The sequence below is a fragment of the Larus michahellis genome, chromosome 15 (assembly GCF_964199755.1).
Source record: "Larus michahellis chromosome 15, bLarMic1.1, whole genome shotgun sequence".
In the NCBI taxonomy this organism is placed as follows: Eukaryota; Metazoa; Chordata; class Aves; order Charadriiformes; family Laridae; genus Larus; species Larus michahellis.
This window is the reverse complement of record NC_133910.1, coordinates 2,325,340-2,342,100: the sequence shown is the minus strand read 5'-3', so window position 1 is coordinate 2,342,100 and position 16,761 is coordinate 2,325,340. Positions and strand designations below refer to the sequence as shown.

The 16,761-nt window shown below is 54.2% G+C and overlaps 1 protein-coding gene across 1 annotated transcript; it reads right to left on the bottom strand.

Moving 5' to 3' along the window:
* Window positions 1-1,233: 1,233 nt before the first annotated feature.
* On the bottom strand, window positions 1,234-16,318 carry LOC141751611 (cholesterol 7-desaturase nvd-like). Its single transcript, XM_074608720.1, has 7 exons — window positions 15,970-16,318; window positions 10,511-10,699; window positions 8,237-8,415; window positions 6,075-6,200; window positions 5,664-5,783; window positions 4,024-4,200; window positions 1,234-2,615 (listed from the first exon to the last, which is right to left on the bottom strand). Exons 1-7 carry the CDS (start codon window positions 16,316-16,318, stop codon window positions 2,457-2,459), a joined length of 1,299 nt encoding a protein of 432 aa, XP_074464821.1. The 3' UTR covers window positions 1,234-2,456.
* Window positions 16,319-16,761: the final 443 nt, after the last annotated feature.

Genomic DNA, 16,761 nt, shown 5'->3' with positions numbered 1-16,761 from the left:
GGATAATGTACAGCCAGACAGCACGGAAGGCTGGAGGCCGGGCCTCCTCGGCATGCCAGTGTCTGCCAGCACTAAATGGTCCTTTTTGCTAGACCCGTTTAAAAGGATAAATAAGATCACAAATGGAAACATCAGAGGCTTAAGCTAATCCTGTCTTATTTCCCCATTCTCTAATTTCTGCCTTAACAGGACGCAACTACTTCAGCCTTAGTAATAAAGGAAATGGTAGCTCAGAACTTGGGCTCTGCTGGAGGTATCCCATAGTTTCCTCTCATTTCGGAATTAGCAAAGCTGACAACTCACCATCTCTAATCTGGTCTTCCAACAATTTGTCTGCCTTGGAGGTTTGTCCGTCCTGAGACGCTGTACGTGGGAACGCGGTCAGGAGCGGGGTGCCACAGCCCGGCTGTGTTCAGGAGCTCTGTACTTGTGCGCGTGAGTCTCTGCGTGTGGTGGCCGCGTGTCCCCTTGGGTGTGTGGGTGACCCGCGCCATGTAACGTAACATCTCTGTCCTGGTAGCTGAGATTTCAGCCTCTCGCTGCTTCTCCGATGACCCGTCACCGCGAGGGCGGCTGCTCCCTGAGGAACGGGGTGCTGGGAGCCGCGGGGGTCCCACCGCCCCCGAGCGAGGTGGGCAGGGCAGGCCCAGCGGTCACAGCCAGGCTCGACCGAGAGCCCGGATCATCGGGCAAGCTCGTGGTGATGAGGCAGGTTTGAGGCCAAGCTGGGAAGTCAATTTGCATCTCGGGGTTGGGATCTGCTGAGGGTAGCCAGGGTCCGACACAGCCCAGCAATCGCTGGGCAGGTCCGTGGTGATGGGACAGGGTGGAGGTCAAGCTGGGATGTCGGTCTGTTGTGATTTCAGATCAGCCAGGCCTGGGCATGTCTGCGGCTGAGCTGGGGACTTCCCACAGTGTAGCTCAGGACAGGGGCTGAAGGTCCACAGCTGAGCTGAAATGGGGCTCCTGGGCCATGGGCAGGGGGTGGACGAAGACCCAGGTGAGGCTGCTCAGGGCCACTGAGACATGATGGTGCTCTCAGGCCCCTGGGAGGCTCAGGCTGTTGAGTTGGACAATGCTCCTTGTCCAAGCTCCTGCCACCTCCTTAAGTTCCTTGCTGGAGATCCCCTGCGGCTCCTGAAGCAGGGCAGCGTGGCCCAGCTGCAGAATCACTTCTCCCATGCAAGGACACCCCACAAAGCAGCAAAGAACAACAAACTGTGACCGTGACATCAGCTTTAAAAAAAATTTATTAGTGAAATATTGAGAGCGCGATAGCCAGGTGTGAAGGGTGAGGGCAGAGCTTGCACATGGTTACCTGGGATGCTGTCGGGGTGGGCGATGGTCCTGCTCCCGGTCCTGCTGTCAGGGTTAATGGTGAAGGAGGAACCAGAACCCTCAGGGAAGTGCAGAATTCACAAGGCACAGGCAAACGCCCAGCACGTGAGACCGGCAGCTACCGGCCCCCATGGAAAGCTGGATTTGAGCTTTTGCTCTCGCTGGCTCTTGGCACAGAGTAACTGCCAGAGTCCTGCTGCCTGTACAAGGCAGGCTCTGCCTGGGGAGATCTGGGGTTTCTCTAGGGTACGCAGCAAGGCAGAATTTAGCCCTTTGGTACAAAGCATGTAGGCACAAAGCACAGGAGAATTTGGGCCAGTTTTCGTCAGATTTGCAGCCTAGCTGCATGTGTTGGCTTCATTTCTGATCACGGTGACAGTGGGTGACACCCATGGTCTTGCCATGAGACAAATTTTTACAGCCGACCATGTACCCAAGGTATTGCTGGAACCCAGGGGTACCAAAGCAGGATCTTACTCAGATCCTTGACCTGCAGAGTTGTTGTCAGTCTGAGTGATCTGGTCACCAGGATACTCCCTCGTCTTCCCAACTAGGTGCATTAGCTCCGTAAGGAATTGACTCGTGCAAGAGCTCAGTAGGCTTGAAGGAGCCCACAGGTAAGGCAAGGACACGGTGGGCAGCTAAAACCCATGCTGGCCTGCCTGCTGCCACAGAGAAGGAAGACGGCACGCGTCTGCGGGCTTTGCAATCACACCCCGATGCCACGCAGACGTCGGCCAAGGCTCCCCTGGGGAGCTGAAGCTTGGCCCAGCCAAGGGGATGGCGCAGAAGCAACAGCGGCCTGGCTGGGAAAGGGCACTTCAGGCAATAAAAGGCCACATGTAAAGCTTTTCATCTAACTATGCAAAATGGTAGCAGCAGTGAGAGACAAGGGCACTTTAAAGGCAGTTCTGGCAATCTTAAATTCATGCTCAGCGCGTACGTTGGAGCGCAGGTACAAGAGCGTGTGACACCCTTTGAGCTTTGATGCCCGACACGAAAGGTAGAAGAGGATTGCCAGGGCTCAGGCTCCGCTCGCTGGGCAGGGCCAATATTGGTGACATTGAAGATGCCCCGCCGACACCTGGGAGCCACTGGCCACTTCTGCAGTGAGGTCCTCACCAGTCCAGGCCCTGCTGCGCCGGGAGCCTCGTGCTCTTCGCGCTGTAGAACTGGGCGTACCAGCGCCGGTGCTTCTGGATGCCCGAGTCCTCCCTGACCAGCAGCGGCTTGGGCAGATACTGTTTGTTATTCCAGATGGTTATATCGCGCTCGAACTGGGGGGAGAGGGAGGGTGTCATTCAGGTGGGGAAGCTGAACCGGCAGTTTTGTGCGTGCTGCCTGACGCTAGGTTTATTTTTTAGCCTTTCTCCCAAAAGGCCGGTTTGGGACCGCTCGTGCTATTTGTTGTAACTCTACAGCTGTGTCTGCAGTTAGCAGACCTTCAGCCCATCGTAGCTCCCAAATGAGAAGCCACTTTCAGCTTAGACTCTCCCTGCCGTACGAGATCCTGTAAAAGAAATGGGTGTTGTGTAGGTAGGAGCTGCTCCAGCTGAGATTTTTTTCTTTTGTTGGGTACCTCCAGCCAACCAGGGCGTTACAAATTCAGCATCTGCGTCTTAAACTGCGCTCAGACACAGGTGCAGTAAGATTTATTGAGTTTTTCCCTTGGCAGTAAGTCTCTGCAGAAATGAGTGCTGCTCATTCACATTAATAAGATGCAAAATATTAAGCCAGCATTTATACAACACGAGGTAGCACAGCCAAGTTTGATTTGGGGTAGGTTTTTGGCATCTGAAAGTCATCTCTTGGCAATTTTTACTCTAGTGCCAGTGAAACCCTCTCTGGTCAGACCAAACAGTTTCCAAGCTTGAACCCTGACAGAAGGGAAGGACATGAACTCTTTGGACTGCGTGAAAGGGGATGACTGCAGGGATGATTGTTCTTGGTAGTGCCAGCTGGTGTAACAAGGAGCAACAGCTGCAGGTTGCAGGTTGAAAAGTTCAAAATGGACATTAAAAATAAAAACTAACAATAGGGGTAGAGCAATAATGGAATGGGTCACCCAAGGAGCTGGAGAGATGGGGGCATTCTCCAAAGGAGGAGGCCTTCAAGGCCATGCTTGGCCTGAATTTGGCAATAGTCTTCCCCCAACTGAGCTATTGAACCGGAGACCTCCAGAGGGACCTTTCACCACTTTCATGAATCCCTGAGGAAAGGACCTGGAAAACCTCCGTCAGGTGGGGTAAGAGTTGCCACATCTCAGGATAACAGGAGGATTTCTTGGCAGAGTGCTCACCAAAGGAGATAGGATGATCTTAGAGCACCAGCCTGGGATGCTGGAAGTCTGAATGCAGTTATTAGTTCCCTCAACGACTTCCTGCAGCTTGGGAGAGGCTGGCTAATTCATGTGCCCCAGTTCCACCTCCACAGGAGAGGAATAGCATCTCTCTGCCATCCTCCACAGGTGACCCACTGCAGGGTCTCCCTTTACTAAACCTCCAGTTCAGTTCTTTGGGCTACTGAAAATGAAAGGTCATGCCAAGCACGGAAAGACTCTTTCCCACGAGAGCTTTCCTCCCATGTATATCTGAGCCCATGTGGGACATTGCTTTTCCCTCCCACACCTCCTAGCCACGAAGCTCCAGGGGACCACCTTTGGCTGGTCTTCCTGGGAGGCGTTACCTGTATGCACTCTGCTCTCAGGATGAACTTGGGGATTATGGCCGGCACGTTCTTCTGGTAGTAGATGGTGTGGACGACATTCTGCAGGAGCGGCTCCAGGGGAGTCACCGTCTGCAGGATGATCCCACGGCCCAACAAAGCGTGTTCAAAGAGCAGGAAAACCAGGCCTGGCCCCACCTGCAGAGCAACAGAGCACCCTCAGGAACGGCGTCGGATGGTCCAGCCCTCTGGTAGAGCAGCTCCCACAGCCTGAGACCTGCCTGAAATGTCTCCTAGACTGTGCTCAAGTCCCCCTTTGCTCTATCTTTTCTTCAGATAATAACACAAATTCAAGCTACGCCTCAGGGCTGGGAGTCACAGAGTGCTCCCAACCGGGAATGCTCCGCAGCCCAGGGGAAACCCAGCAGAGCCGTGCAGCCCGCGCTGGCCTGGACATTCACAGATGTGTCCGGGCTGGATGGCTTTGCCATGGGCCCATGGGAATTCATGAGTGTTTCCATAGCTCTACTGGTCCCAAAAAATTTAAAATCTAATCTTCTAGGAAATGCTTCCAAATTTTCACTTGGTCTTGTTGTTCATCAATGAATGACCTTCAGGTTGTTGACACCAGTCCTGGGCTCCGATCTCAGCAATACAATACGGAGGTAACACAACATCCCCGCTCCTGCTCTGCCTTTCTCCTTGGCACCTACAACACCCACAGCAGGTTTTAGCTGAAATCAGGATCAGCCTTTTGTCTTGCATGACACGAAGTACCAGGTCTGTGCTCTTTGACGTGCGCCCAGACACGCGGGTGCATCATTGTACACTCGGTCCTTTGAAACACTGCAGATATTGCTGATTTTTCTCAGCTACTTTATGTACGATTCCTTTAATGTTTGGTTGGGTACAAACTCTTTGTAAGGTTATTTTAATGTCTTTTTTTCCTCCTGTTCATTGGTATCAGTGCTAAATAGCACAGATCTAAGAACTGAACAGAGATACAATCAACTTCCACTTTGTGATAATTCCCTCATTACACCAAAATCTACCCCTTATCAAAGTTTTGTGTCGTGACTTGCTATTGTTCTCAATTTGTAATATGGGAATAGGTCAAATGCCTTCAAAAATGTACTAGAACAAAGTTATTAGTTTTATCAGGCAAGCTTAGCATTTCAAAAAAAAAACCCCAAAAAACACAGAAACGAAGTGAGAAGATCCAGTTCCCACTGGTTCGTGTTTAGTGGCATTATTTCTGTTGTCCTTTCATTCCCCTCATCCAGGGCTGGTCTTGGGCTACAAGACAGGCTGTTCCTGGTTGTTTGCCTTTCCCGGGCATGTCCAGCACGGACTGAAATTGCCCACACGGCTGTGTTGTAAAGAGCCATGACAAGGTGGTGTGAAGGTCCCTCCGGATTGTCCCCGCTGTCTGCTCAGGTACCAGCTTTTTATTTTCCCGGTTGTTTTGTGAGCAGAGCAGTCCTTACGAACCCTCCCTTCTCTCCGCGCTGCCCGGCCGCGGAGCAGCCCCAGTGCCAGGTTTTGGCCCGTGTTCCCGATGCGCTGGGTTGGAGAGGCCACGCTGGGCACAGAGTCAGCCTTTCGGGTGACAAAGCCCTTCAGCTCGGAGTGCTGGTGGTGGTCTCCCGCGTGGGACATACCTGCCTGGCTGAAACCGTCAAATCCATCAAGGAGACGTGCTTCCCAAAGATGGTTGCGGAGTGTTGAAGCAGCAGCCGGGAGCAATGCTCGTTGGGCTCCGGCTCCGGCCGCCACTCCGCCTGGAGGGAGGGAGACGGAACAGCTCAGTCCAAGAGATGGGGAGACGGGAAGACGGGCTGAGGGGAGGCAGCAGCCAGATGGTGACGAGAGCTGGGTGTGAAGAACATCTAGGGATGAGCACAGATGAGGGAGTGCAGCCAAAACCCTCAGAGACACAGAAAAAGGACTGGACCTGAAGAGTGGGGGATGCAGCAGAGGGGTGAGGCGGGACTGATGCCTTGAGACAGAAAGGGGACCTGGTTTGAAAGACTTTGAACTCCTCATGGCTAAGAGGGGAGCTAGGGTCTTACCTTCCAGATGTGCTTCATAAAATCCCACAGCTTGGACCTTGTGTATCTCAGATCGGATCCACCCAGGATAGCTGGTCCATGGACGAAAGCCAGGTGAGCTGTGTCAGCCGCGTTTTCAGGGATTTCCTATCATTGGGCAACAATTTGCCATGGGTGAGAGCTGACTTGGGTGGGAGGTGCCTGTGTTTAAGAGCAGTATTGCAACGACGCTGCCGTACAGCCCAGGGCACATCATAGAGTCATAGAATCGTAGAATCATTCAGGTTGGAAAAGACCCTTGGGATCAAGTCCAACCATCAACCCCACTCTACAAAGTTCTCCCTTACACCATATCCCCCAACACCACATCTAAACGAGCCTTAAACACATCCAAGGATGGTGACTCCACCACCTCCCTGGGCAGCCTATTCCAGTGTCCGACCACTCTTTCTGTGAAGAATTTTTTCCTTATATCCAGCCTAAACCTACCCTGTTGCAGCTTGAAGCCGTTCCTTCTTGTTCTATTGCTAATTACCTGTGAGAAGAGACCAGCACCAACCTCTCTACAATGGCCTTTCAAGTAGTTGTAGAGAGTGATGAGGTCTCCCCTCAGCCTCCTCTTCCTCAAACTAAACAGTCCCAGCTCCTTCCATCGCTCCTCATCAGATTTATTCTCCAGGCCCTTCACCAGCTTCGTTGCCCTCCTCTGCACTCGCTCCAGCACCTCGAGATCTCTCTCGTATTGGGGAGCCCAGAACTGGACACAATACTCAAGGTGTGGCCTCCCCAGTGCTGAGTACAGGGGGACAATCGCCTCCCTCCTTCTGCTGGTCACGGCGTGCTGTGCTCATCGCGCCGAGCACAGCGGGATGCTCACAGGTACATCTCACTGCAAGTGGCAACCGAGCGAGCGGAGGAAGGGGCCTCGGCACAGACCGACTGGGACTAGTCCTTCACTACTGTTCAGGAATAATTTAAGCATGAAGCTCAGAAAATTCAGAGTTCATTTTAAGTTCAAAGAAGTCTATGCGTGTCAACTTCTGCAGCTGCACAAGCTGGGACTCCAAACAAGTCCGTCCTTTGGCCCTTTAAGAGTTGCAAGGAATAGAGCATTTTTGTGTTTGCGCTCCTCGACTACTCTTCACATACTTCTGAACCTTTAAACCCCACCGGCCTGCGCTCAATATGTCACTTTTGAAAATGTTTTAACTGCTTATTACTCAAGGACAGCAGCTTTCCACCAGTTTCACAAGTAGCACAGCCTGGCCCCTGTGTGCGCTGTGTATAGACCTGTGTGCACTGAAAAGCAGAGATGAAATAAATATTACTATCCCATCAGTCTCCCAAATTCTCCCTGCTTGTCACAACTCCTCTGCCCACTCCCAGAGCCGCATCTCCTGTGTCTCGTGCACATTCTTCTAATAATTCTTCATTTCTTTCTAACCCACTCCCCTTTTAGCCGTGATTTAGTCCGCAGGCAGGCGCTGCCTTTGGAGAGAAGCGCGTTTTACGTTGTCATTTTTGTCACTGATTTTTACAAATAGGGCTGTTCTGCTCAGTGGCAAGTAGCTGAAAATCTCCCCAGGTCCAAAGTCCTAAGGGACTGCCCATTTTCAAACCTGCCTCTCCCGGAGGAGCCCGCCCTGGCTCCCTGCGAGGAGCGCGGCCACGGTGGCTTCTGTTTGGTGCTGCAGAACCCTGACCCTTCTCCATCCCCGTTTCCACGGAGGGACGATGGAGGCGACAGCCAGTTTGTTCTCCCCGGCACATCTGTCAGCCTGTGACGGTGATTATGAAGATTAACAGCAAAATAACCCTGCGCTTCCATTGCGGTGATCGATGAGTTGAAAAGGCTCCTGACGCCAAGTGCCGCAATCCTTCGAGAAGCTTTATTTCAATTACATCAGTTATAAGTCAAAGCAAATTATCACATTCCCTTTAAGTACCCGGAACATCTGCTCTCTGCTCAAGAAGCCCACGATCCGTGTTTGGGGAACATACGCTGTATGCTGGATATACGGGGCATATTTCTAGGTCTGAGCTCTGCCGGCAGAGGTGGCACTGGGCGCAGGTGGAGCCCGGTTAACTGGGAGGGAGATGTCCCTGAAGGGGTTAACTGGGAGGAGAAGTCCCTGAACTGGACTGTAGGTGAGGACAGGCCTGGAGGGGTGCGGGCTCCCTACCTGGATGTGCGCGTCCACCCAGTGCTCTGTCTGTCCGCGGAACACCCACTCCTTGGTGGCCACCTCCCGCTGCTCCGGCACGGCCCAGGTGGGACCGACCCCTTCGCAGTGGTACCACACCAGCAGCATCCCGTTCACCTCGCAGGACGGCCAGGTCCGGACCCTGGCAAAATCCGGCACTGCGAAGGAGAGAAAGGAATCGGTTACAAGCGGCGTCTCCCAGGCTGACACTGGGGCTGAGGGTCACCTCGCCCTGAACCACGGCCCAGAGCTCATCGTTGTGGGCGGCACTCACGTGGCACGGACTCTCTGGTGACACCTGCCACCTTTCAGGCTGCTGAAGAAGGACAACAGCTTCTGAAGTTCACAGAAGAGTGTTTGCTTAAATCAGTTTTATTTCAATTGGGTGTTTTGCATAAGTTTTTTTTAAGGCAGGAGCATGGCTGGCGGCTCTGCAGCCGCTGTCGCTACTCAAAACGGTTCAAATAACAAAGCATCAACGGACCCTCCTCAAGTTTCAGTGACCCAAAAGGAGACGGTTTTAGTCATAGAAGTGCAGAGAGTAAAAGCCACCTCTGCCTCTTGAGTTCCAGGCATTCTCTGTTACAGTACTGCAGTACCATGGGTTGCCTTAAGAATGTATCTGCAGCCTTTCCAGTGAAATGAATTTTGGCATTTATATTTACCCAATTGTCAGAAAATGTATCTTCTACTGGACCGGAAGGTTTCTGCCTTCATTACTTTTTTTTTCTAATTTGCAAACAGGCATGGAGCACAGCGCTTCCTTGTTATTCAGCCTTGGACAGTCATGTGGGAGTTGAAATAACAGGAGAAATTATGTTCCTCCTTCAGTCAATGAGTATCAGAGGTGGCAGGAGGAGACCTCCGCTGCGATTTCTGATTGGAAAAATCATGTGCTTTGGGTGGGATGCATCTCATGAAATTTGAAAAGGGGCCTCACGCGCCCCCACGCAGCCCCAGGCTGGGCTGTGGCTGGTGTCCCCTGCCAGCCCCGTGCCGGAGGAGCTGCCCTTCCCAGCTCTCCAAAACCCCCTCCGTCAACGTGACCTGCATGAGCACAGATGGCTTTTAAATCTGTCAGAATCACCCTGACCCGTTTGGGCTGTACCGGGAGCAGGGCAGCTCTCTGCAGTTACCCTCTCTTTGTATCAGGTAGCCACGACTCTGAATGCAGCAGTTTCAGATGAAACAACACATTTTGGCAAGCGTTTCAGTATATCCAGAGTATCCATTCTCATTTTGTGATGAAACACATCTTTGCTTGTTATTTGGAAACAAATTTTCAATCAAAGGCAGCTCCTGAGTGAGTATGTAAGGGGAAAAAAATACAGCATTGATCTTTTTTTTTCCCTGAAAATATCACACACAAAACAAAGGAATTGCTGTTTAGTGAGATCTATAAATTGTTCACCTTGTCTCATGTAGACGGCGTGTTTCTTTCACTTTGGGGAAAAATTGTCTGTTCAGTAGAAAGACTAACTTTTGCTGCTAATCAGTGTTTTCATTGCTACCCCAATCAACCCCAACCAGAGGAAGCTGAACTTCTCAGGAAAATGACTAAGCGCAAGCCCAAGCAAAACTCAAGGTCAGTCTGTTTGCTGGTTTCAGCCGCATCGAGACCCGTCGATTTAAACCAATGAGTGCAGCCAGATCGAGTAACTGTTAATGTGAACTTTAAGTAAGATATTCTTCCTACACAGTCACTGCAAACCATAGCTAAGAGGTAGGTGTATGCGAAGAGCTTTCCTGGATTCCAACCAAAAATTCCCTTCACGCCTTAAAAGGAGAAAATATTGCCATAGAGAGACCATTCTGTCATGCTAATGCGACAGATTTAAGCACTGACGTGGTATAAGCTCTCACTATAGAGTACAGAATCATTTCTGAAACCCAACAGCTCCTCAGGATCCATCCCTGCTGGTGCCATGCGTGACTCAGAGTTAAAAATCTTCTTTTATACCCTGCTTGCTGAATGCAGGAGTTGTAGGATTATCGAAATCAAGAAGGGTGGTTATTTAACTATACCAAAGTTCCAGTTACCATCTAACATAGGAAAGGGCACTGGAAAGTTATGCCCTGACACGGACAACCCAGGAGGAGAAGCAGGGCATTGCGTGACGCAGGGGAGCAGGATGGAGGGTTGGTTATTTTTCCTTAATGGACCATTTTTCCTTAATGAAATAGCTTTTAATGAGGACACACGGGGCACTGCCAGTGCCACAGATGCTTTCTGTGGATCTGGGGGAACTTCACCTTTTTCAGCATAGGGGATGCGGGTGCATTTTCCGTCTTCTCCTCGAAACTGCCAGCCGTGAAACGGGCACTCGATGCAATTGCCCACGACGCGCCCGCCAGCGGCAAGGTTGGCCCCGAGGTGCGGGCAGTAAGCATCCACCACGTAGACTTGGCCATCCTGGGTGCGAAACACAGCGAGCTGTTCTCCTGCAGAAATACGAGGTTATGAGGTTGTAGAAACAACATTCCCACATTGAGGTGCTGGAGCGTGTCCGGAGAAGGGCAACGGAGCTGGTGAGGGGTCTGGAGCACAAGCCTTGTGAGGAGCGGCTGAGGGAGCTGGGGGTGTTCAGCCTGGAGAAAAGGGGGCTGAGGGGAGACCTTCTCGCTCTCTACAGCTCCCTGAAAGGAGGGGGTAGCCAGGGGGGGTCGGGCTCTTCTCCCAGGGAACAAGCGATGGGACAAGAGGAGATGGCCTCAAGTTGGTCCAGGGAAGGTTAAGATTGGATATTAGAAAAAAATTTCTTCACCTAAATGTTTGTCAAGCATTGGAACAGGCTGCCCAGGGCAGTGGTGGAGTCGCCATCCCTGGAGGTATTTAAAAGCCGGGCAGACGTGGTGCTGAGGGACATGGGTTAGTGGTGGGTTTGGCGGTGTTGGGTTAATGGTTGGACTTGGTGGTCTTAAAGGTCCCTTCAACATAAATGATTCTATGATTCTATGAGGGGGATGTCAGCAAGACACATATTGCTTGGCCCCTCATAAAATCACAGCTTAGTTTGGGTTGAAATGGACCTCTAAAGGCCGTCTAGTCCAACCCCCCTGCCATGGGCAGGGACATCTTCAACTAGATCAGGTTGTTCAGAGCCCCCTCCAACCTGACCTGGAATGTCCCCAGGGATGGGGCATCCACCACCTCTGAACCTTCTGAACAGGCTTTTACCCAACGTTGTAGGCATCTGCCTGTGCAGAGACATGCAGAAATATCCTGCTGAAAATTAATACTGAAGGTTTTCTTTCCTTTCTAGTGGAGGAGCAGTGGCAGGACAAGGAATAGGCTTGCTCCGGAGAAGTTATTTAACCACGAGATGGCACCAGGCAGCTGCCAGAGCTGAAGCGGGCAGGGGAGACCCGCGGGCAGGAGCATCTGCTGACAGCGAAAAAAGGGCCATGCAAAATTGGGCTGGAGCTGCTGCAGCAAATGCCCAGGCCGTGGTGGCCGTCGGCTCGCTGCCGGGGCGTAATAGACAACCCAGAGCAGGGAACGGTTGTGCCACAGCCCTTCGCAGCCCGTTGTTTCACGTTGGCACCCTGCAGAGCCGGGCAGCTGCCCGGTGTCCCAAGGTGCCCGGTGTCCCAGGGTGCCCCGTGTCCCAAGGGGCTGCTGGAGCACAGACACCAGCATGTTGAAGGCTCCAGGCAGGGGCAGCATAACTTCTCCTGGTCGTCTCTAAACCCTCGTGGCTTTGACCCTCAGCCCTGATTTTTGAGCTCTGGGAGCCTGTTTCAGCTGCAGGATAAAAGTTGCCTTCAGAGAAGTATTTAAAGATCTAGGGTGCTTCCCCTGCTAAGGGAGGGATCCACCCAGAGCAGAGCAAGAGCTGCAGGTAAAGATAACGCCGTTCCTGCCCCTTTGCCTGAGAGGTTTAGAGCAAAGAGCACAGGCTCATACATTTCGGGCATCTCTGGTAATGGTCGCTGGAAGGAGAAGCCCTTCATCCCTTTGCTCATGAGCTCCCAGAGCTACAGCTCGGCAGCAGAGGCCTTCCTTGGGCACGGGTGCTGTGAGCCAGGGAAGGGAAGGGAAGAGGGAAGGGAAGGGAAGGGAAGGCAAGAGGGAAGGGAAGAGGGGCGGGAAGAGGGATGGGAAGGGAAGGGAAGGGAAGGGAAGGGAAGGGAAGGGAAGGGAAGGGAAGGGAAGGGAAGGGAAGGGAAGGGAAGGGAAGGGAAGGGAAGGGAAGGGAAGGGAAGGGAAGGGAAGGGAAGGGAAGGGAAGGGAAGGGCCTGACTCTGCTCCAGGCAAAGAGTAGAGGGCCGGTGCTGGTGTTGCCACATTGCCCCAGCACTCAGACTTGCTTTTCTCCATCACTGGGCCCAATTCCCTCTGCTCCCTGAAGCGAGGTGAGGTTTGCCCTGCTGGGGTCTGTCCCTGCTCAGCCCTGGGATCCTCCTCTTCCTCCCCACCCCCAGGGCAGCACTGCTCAGCTGAGCAAGGAATTATTAAACTGGAGAGACAGACATTTCCTGGGCTGTAGCCGAAGATCTGCTCATGGCATGGCTCCACCCAGCAGCGCAAAGCAACCACGGCTGAATGGCGTGTCAGTATTATCTAAATAAATGCTCTTCCTGAGGGGACGGAATCGCTGCCAGATGCTTGCCCGGCCTGGCACAGAGCTGCTCCGAGGGTGCTGTGGCACCACATCCCTGCCAGCATCGACATCCCTGCCAGCAGCTCAGAGGAGAGGGGCTGCTCCTCTGGTACCTGGCTTGAAAGCAAAGTTAGACCTGCTCCAGTGTCCCCTCAAGTCACGTCCTGGTTGGAAGGGGATGCAGCTGGTCTGGGAGCTCAGAAGCACTTGGGGGCTCTTCATACAGATGTGGCCACCGAGTTAAAGGCCAGGGTGCTCCAAGATCCTCTCTTCCATACTGTGCTTCAGGTTATGCACATACATATTCCAATTTCATCAGCTTGTGTAATCTGGTGGTTACAGCAACTGCTGTAACCTAAAGCTCAACAAGTGAGATAAAACCAAACTAAACTTTGGGAGCCAGGTCCTGTACGTATTTTCCCAGACAGCCACGCTGATGCCAAGTGACACAGTGTGAGCTATCCCACCCAAACCCACTTTCCTTGATTGAAGTTTTGTGGCCCGGGCAAAGAAAAGGAAACCCTGCAAGCTTTCCCAGCCTTCGAGCCTAGGAAGGATTATTTCCAATATCTGGTTGTACTCCAGTGCCTGGAGATCCCTCCTTACCCAGGACACCTGGCTCTGTTGTCCCTCCAGTCTTTCTGGAAGGCTCTCACACACCTGCTGGCAGCAGGCACAGGGGAGTGGAGGCACTTGAGGTGCAGGTCCTTCTCGCTGCCCTGGGTAACAGGGATTTATTCTAAAACATCAACATTTTCCTCTCTCTCTAACCTGCCTCTCTACCTGACCTGAGGTTGAGGGCAAAGCAGGGAAAGGGTTCCTGCTTGTTGTTGGAGGGGTTGCAGGTTCACCAGGAGCAGCGGCAGTGTGAAAACGCAGAGGAGCAGCGTTGGATGGGTCAGACCAGAGCACTTGGAGCCCGGATGGTCCCAGCCACCTGCCCCAAGGAGCAGCCCTGCAGCCTGGTGCTTTGCCCACCCAAGTTTTAGGATGGTTTTACTCCAAGAAGGTCCCACCTCTAGAGCTCTCCTTCATACAAGCAGCCTGGAGCCTTGAAGATCTGACCAAAATCCTCGCCCAGGACTCCTGGCCAAGCGCTGCTTTTGCCTCCAGGCTTTGCCCTCTGGAGCCAGCAGAGCCAGGGGAGAAGCTGATCTCTGCTCTGGCTCGCGCATCAAATCTGATGTCTCCCCACTTGGGACAACAGTATCCTGGCCTAAAGTGTACTGAGAAGCTCTGCTGCAGGTGAATATTAGAATATTAACAGCCACATACTGATGTTTTCCTACTAAATTAGCCTATTTCTTTTATGGAAATCAAAACGCAATTGTAGCAAGAATAGCACACGGGATGTAAAGAGCCCCAGGCCACCGTGCAGTTCTGGGCCCTTGGCTCAGAGGGTGCACTCTGGGCTGGTCCTGCACAGGAGCCTCACGGGGTCTGAGACGCTTCCCTGCAGCAGGCGCCCGGGCAGCGGCACTGACAGCGCCCCGCGGAGCAGAGCCGCTCTCACCCCACTCCACAGTCTCAGGAGAGAATGAGGCTTTCCTGCGTGCTCAGTGCCATGTTCTGGAAGGTGTCCCATCCCAAAAGATGAGTCTTGCAGGGGCTGAGTCAAATGATTTTTGTGCTTTCATCTCCGCTGGCTCGCTGCCTCTGGAGCAGGGCTACATTTCCAGGCTGGGCTCGGAGGCTCCAAAATAAATTAGACGCCCACAAACCTGGAGGCTACAGGTTGTTTAACTGTCTTATTTACTGATAATCTTCCTGGCACCAGTACGCCACTGTCACTCTGCCACTAAAAATGATTTTACAAGCACATTTCAGCCAGACCCAGAAGCCTGGGTGCCAGGAATCAAGCTTCAGGCAGACAACCAAGGGAGTCATAACACATATAGGGCTCTCTAGGCCATGCGTATTGGATTGTATAAGTCCCAATATACAAAAATAACCAAACCCAAACAACTTCACAGGACAGGATGGCTCTTGAAAATAGAAAAACTCCCACAGTTTCACCACTGAATATGAGGGATATCACTGAAGAAACAGCCCTCCTGATGAGGAAGGCACCAGCACAAGTCCAAAACCACCTTCAAGGCAAAAGGACCCTGGAAAAGCACAGCACCCCTCTGCATGTGGCTGTGAGGCCCCATCCTGATCTCCCCAGGAGACGGGGAGCTGCAGGCAGCGATGCCTGGGAGGAGAGCCCAGGCAGTGAGATGCTCTGGTGTCCCAGCAAGGAGCTCAGACAGGGGTGCCCTGCACGCCCTCCAGGAGCCTGTGCCATGATGTTCCCAGTGACCCAGCAGGGATACCCAGTGCCTATTGTAAAAGCCCAGGCTGTGACATCCTTGGTGCCCCACGCAGGTGCCCTGAAAGGAATACCTGGGCAGAGCTGTCCCGGCAGAGCCCCTGGCAGGGATGCCCAGGCAGGGATGCCCTGCACACTGGCAAGGAGCCCGGGCAGGGACACTGCACTTCACCAACTGGTGTGGATACCCCAGTGCCTCAGCAGGACACCCAGGATGGGGCGCTCCAATGCCCTGGCGAGTATGTCTGCTTGAGGATGTCCCAGCACCTCAGTGGAGGTGTCCGGTCAGGGATCTCCCTGTGCCCCAGCAGGGATGCCCTGTTTCCCTGGCAGAGATGCCGCCCAGGTTTCCCTGGTGCCCTGGTGGGGATGTCCAGGCAGGGATGTCCTGATGACCCGGCAGGGATTCTGGCTGGGATGTGCCAGTACCCCAGCATGGGGACTGGCCTGGATGCTGCACTGCCCTGGCAGAGGTACCCAGGCAGGGATGCCCTGGTGCTTGGTGGTGTGCCCGGGCAGGGATGTGTCATTCTCCAGTGGAGATGCCTGGGCAGGGATGCCCTGGTAGGCATACCCCAGTATCCCTGCAGGGATACCAGGCAGGGATGCCCTGGTAGGGTTGCCCCAGTAGGGATGTCCTGGTAGGGATGCCCCGGTATCCCAGTGGGGGTGCCCTTGTAGGGATGCCCCGGTATCCCGGCGGTGATGCCCGGGCAGGGATGCCCTGCACACTGGCCAGGATCCCGAGCCTCATCGCCCCCGTTGCCCGGGCGGGGGTCGGGGCGGCCGGCACTCACCGAGCAGTGCGATGCTGCGGGCGGCGCCGCGGGGCAGCTGCGCGGAGTCGAGCAGGCGGTACCAGCCGTTGGGGAAGGGCGGTGGGAGGACGCCGGGCCGGCGGGAGCGGCGGGCGCGGCGAGCAGCCTCCCCGCGGTTCAGCCCGGGGGCCGGCAGGTAGCCCACCTGCCCGGGGCCGCGCCGCAGCACCAGCGGCCGGGAGCAGCCCAGCAGCAGCAGGACGAGGAGGAAGAGGAGGAGGAGGAGGAGGAGGAGGAGGAGGAGGAGGAGGGGGGGGGGGGGGAAGAGCAGCGCCCCGCGCCCCGGCTCCCCGGCCAGCTGCGCCGCTCCGCACCACCCGCTCCCCATAGCGCGGCCCGTCCCGCCGCCGCCGCCGCCCCTTATAGCGCGGCCGGCCCCGCCCGGGGAGGCGCTCCGTGGGCGTTGTGGGGGCGGGGGGGGAAGGGACTCCCCACCCCGGGGACCCCCCGGGCATCCCCGGCTGCATCCCGGGCTGCGGCGGCGGCGGCAGCGCGGCGTCTGCTCCGCCCCGGGGGGGGGCTGCGACCCCTGGGCTCTGGGGTGGGGGTGGGGGGGGCATGTCGGGGGGCGAGGAGAGGTTCTGCCTGGGGAATGGGGGGCAAATTTGGGGGGTACAAGTAGAGCCTGCTGCCAGCTCGGGGGTTACGGAGCAGAGGGAGCCGGGATCTTCTCCGAGACGCAATGAGCACAAGGTGCAGCAAAGGGAACTCCACTTGCACATAAGGAAAAAATACTTCCTTTAAAGAGTGGTCTTAAATCCAGTAGATAGA

Bases quoted from the DNA above. Each gene is read 5' to 3' on its own strand.
- LOC141751611 (XM_074608720.1), bottom strand. From the start codon at position 16,318: ATGGGGAGCGGGTGGTGCGGAGCGGCGCAGCTGGCCGGGGAGCCGGGG. The intron at 10,700-15,969 runs GTGAGTGCCGGC...GTATTTCTGCAG, and splicing joins CCGCAGCATCGCACTGCTCG to GAGAACAGCTCGCTGTGTTT. The intron at 6,201-8,236 runs GTAGGGAGCCCG...GCCCAATGATAG, and splicing joins GGGTGGACGCGCACATCCAG to GAAATCCCTGAAAACGCGGC.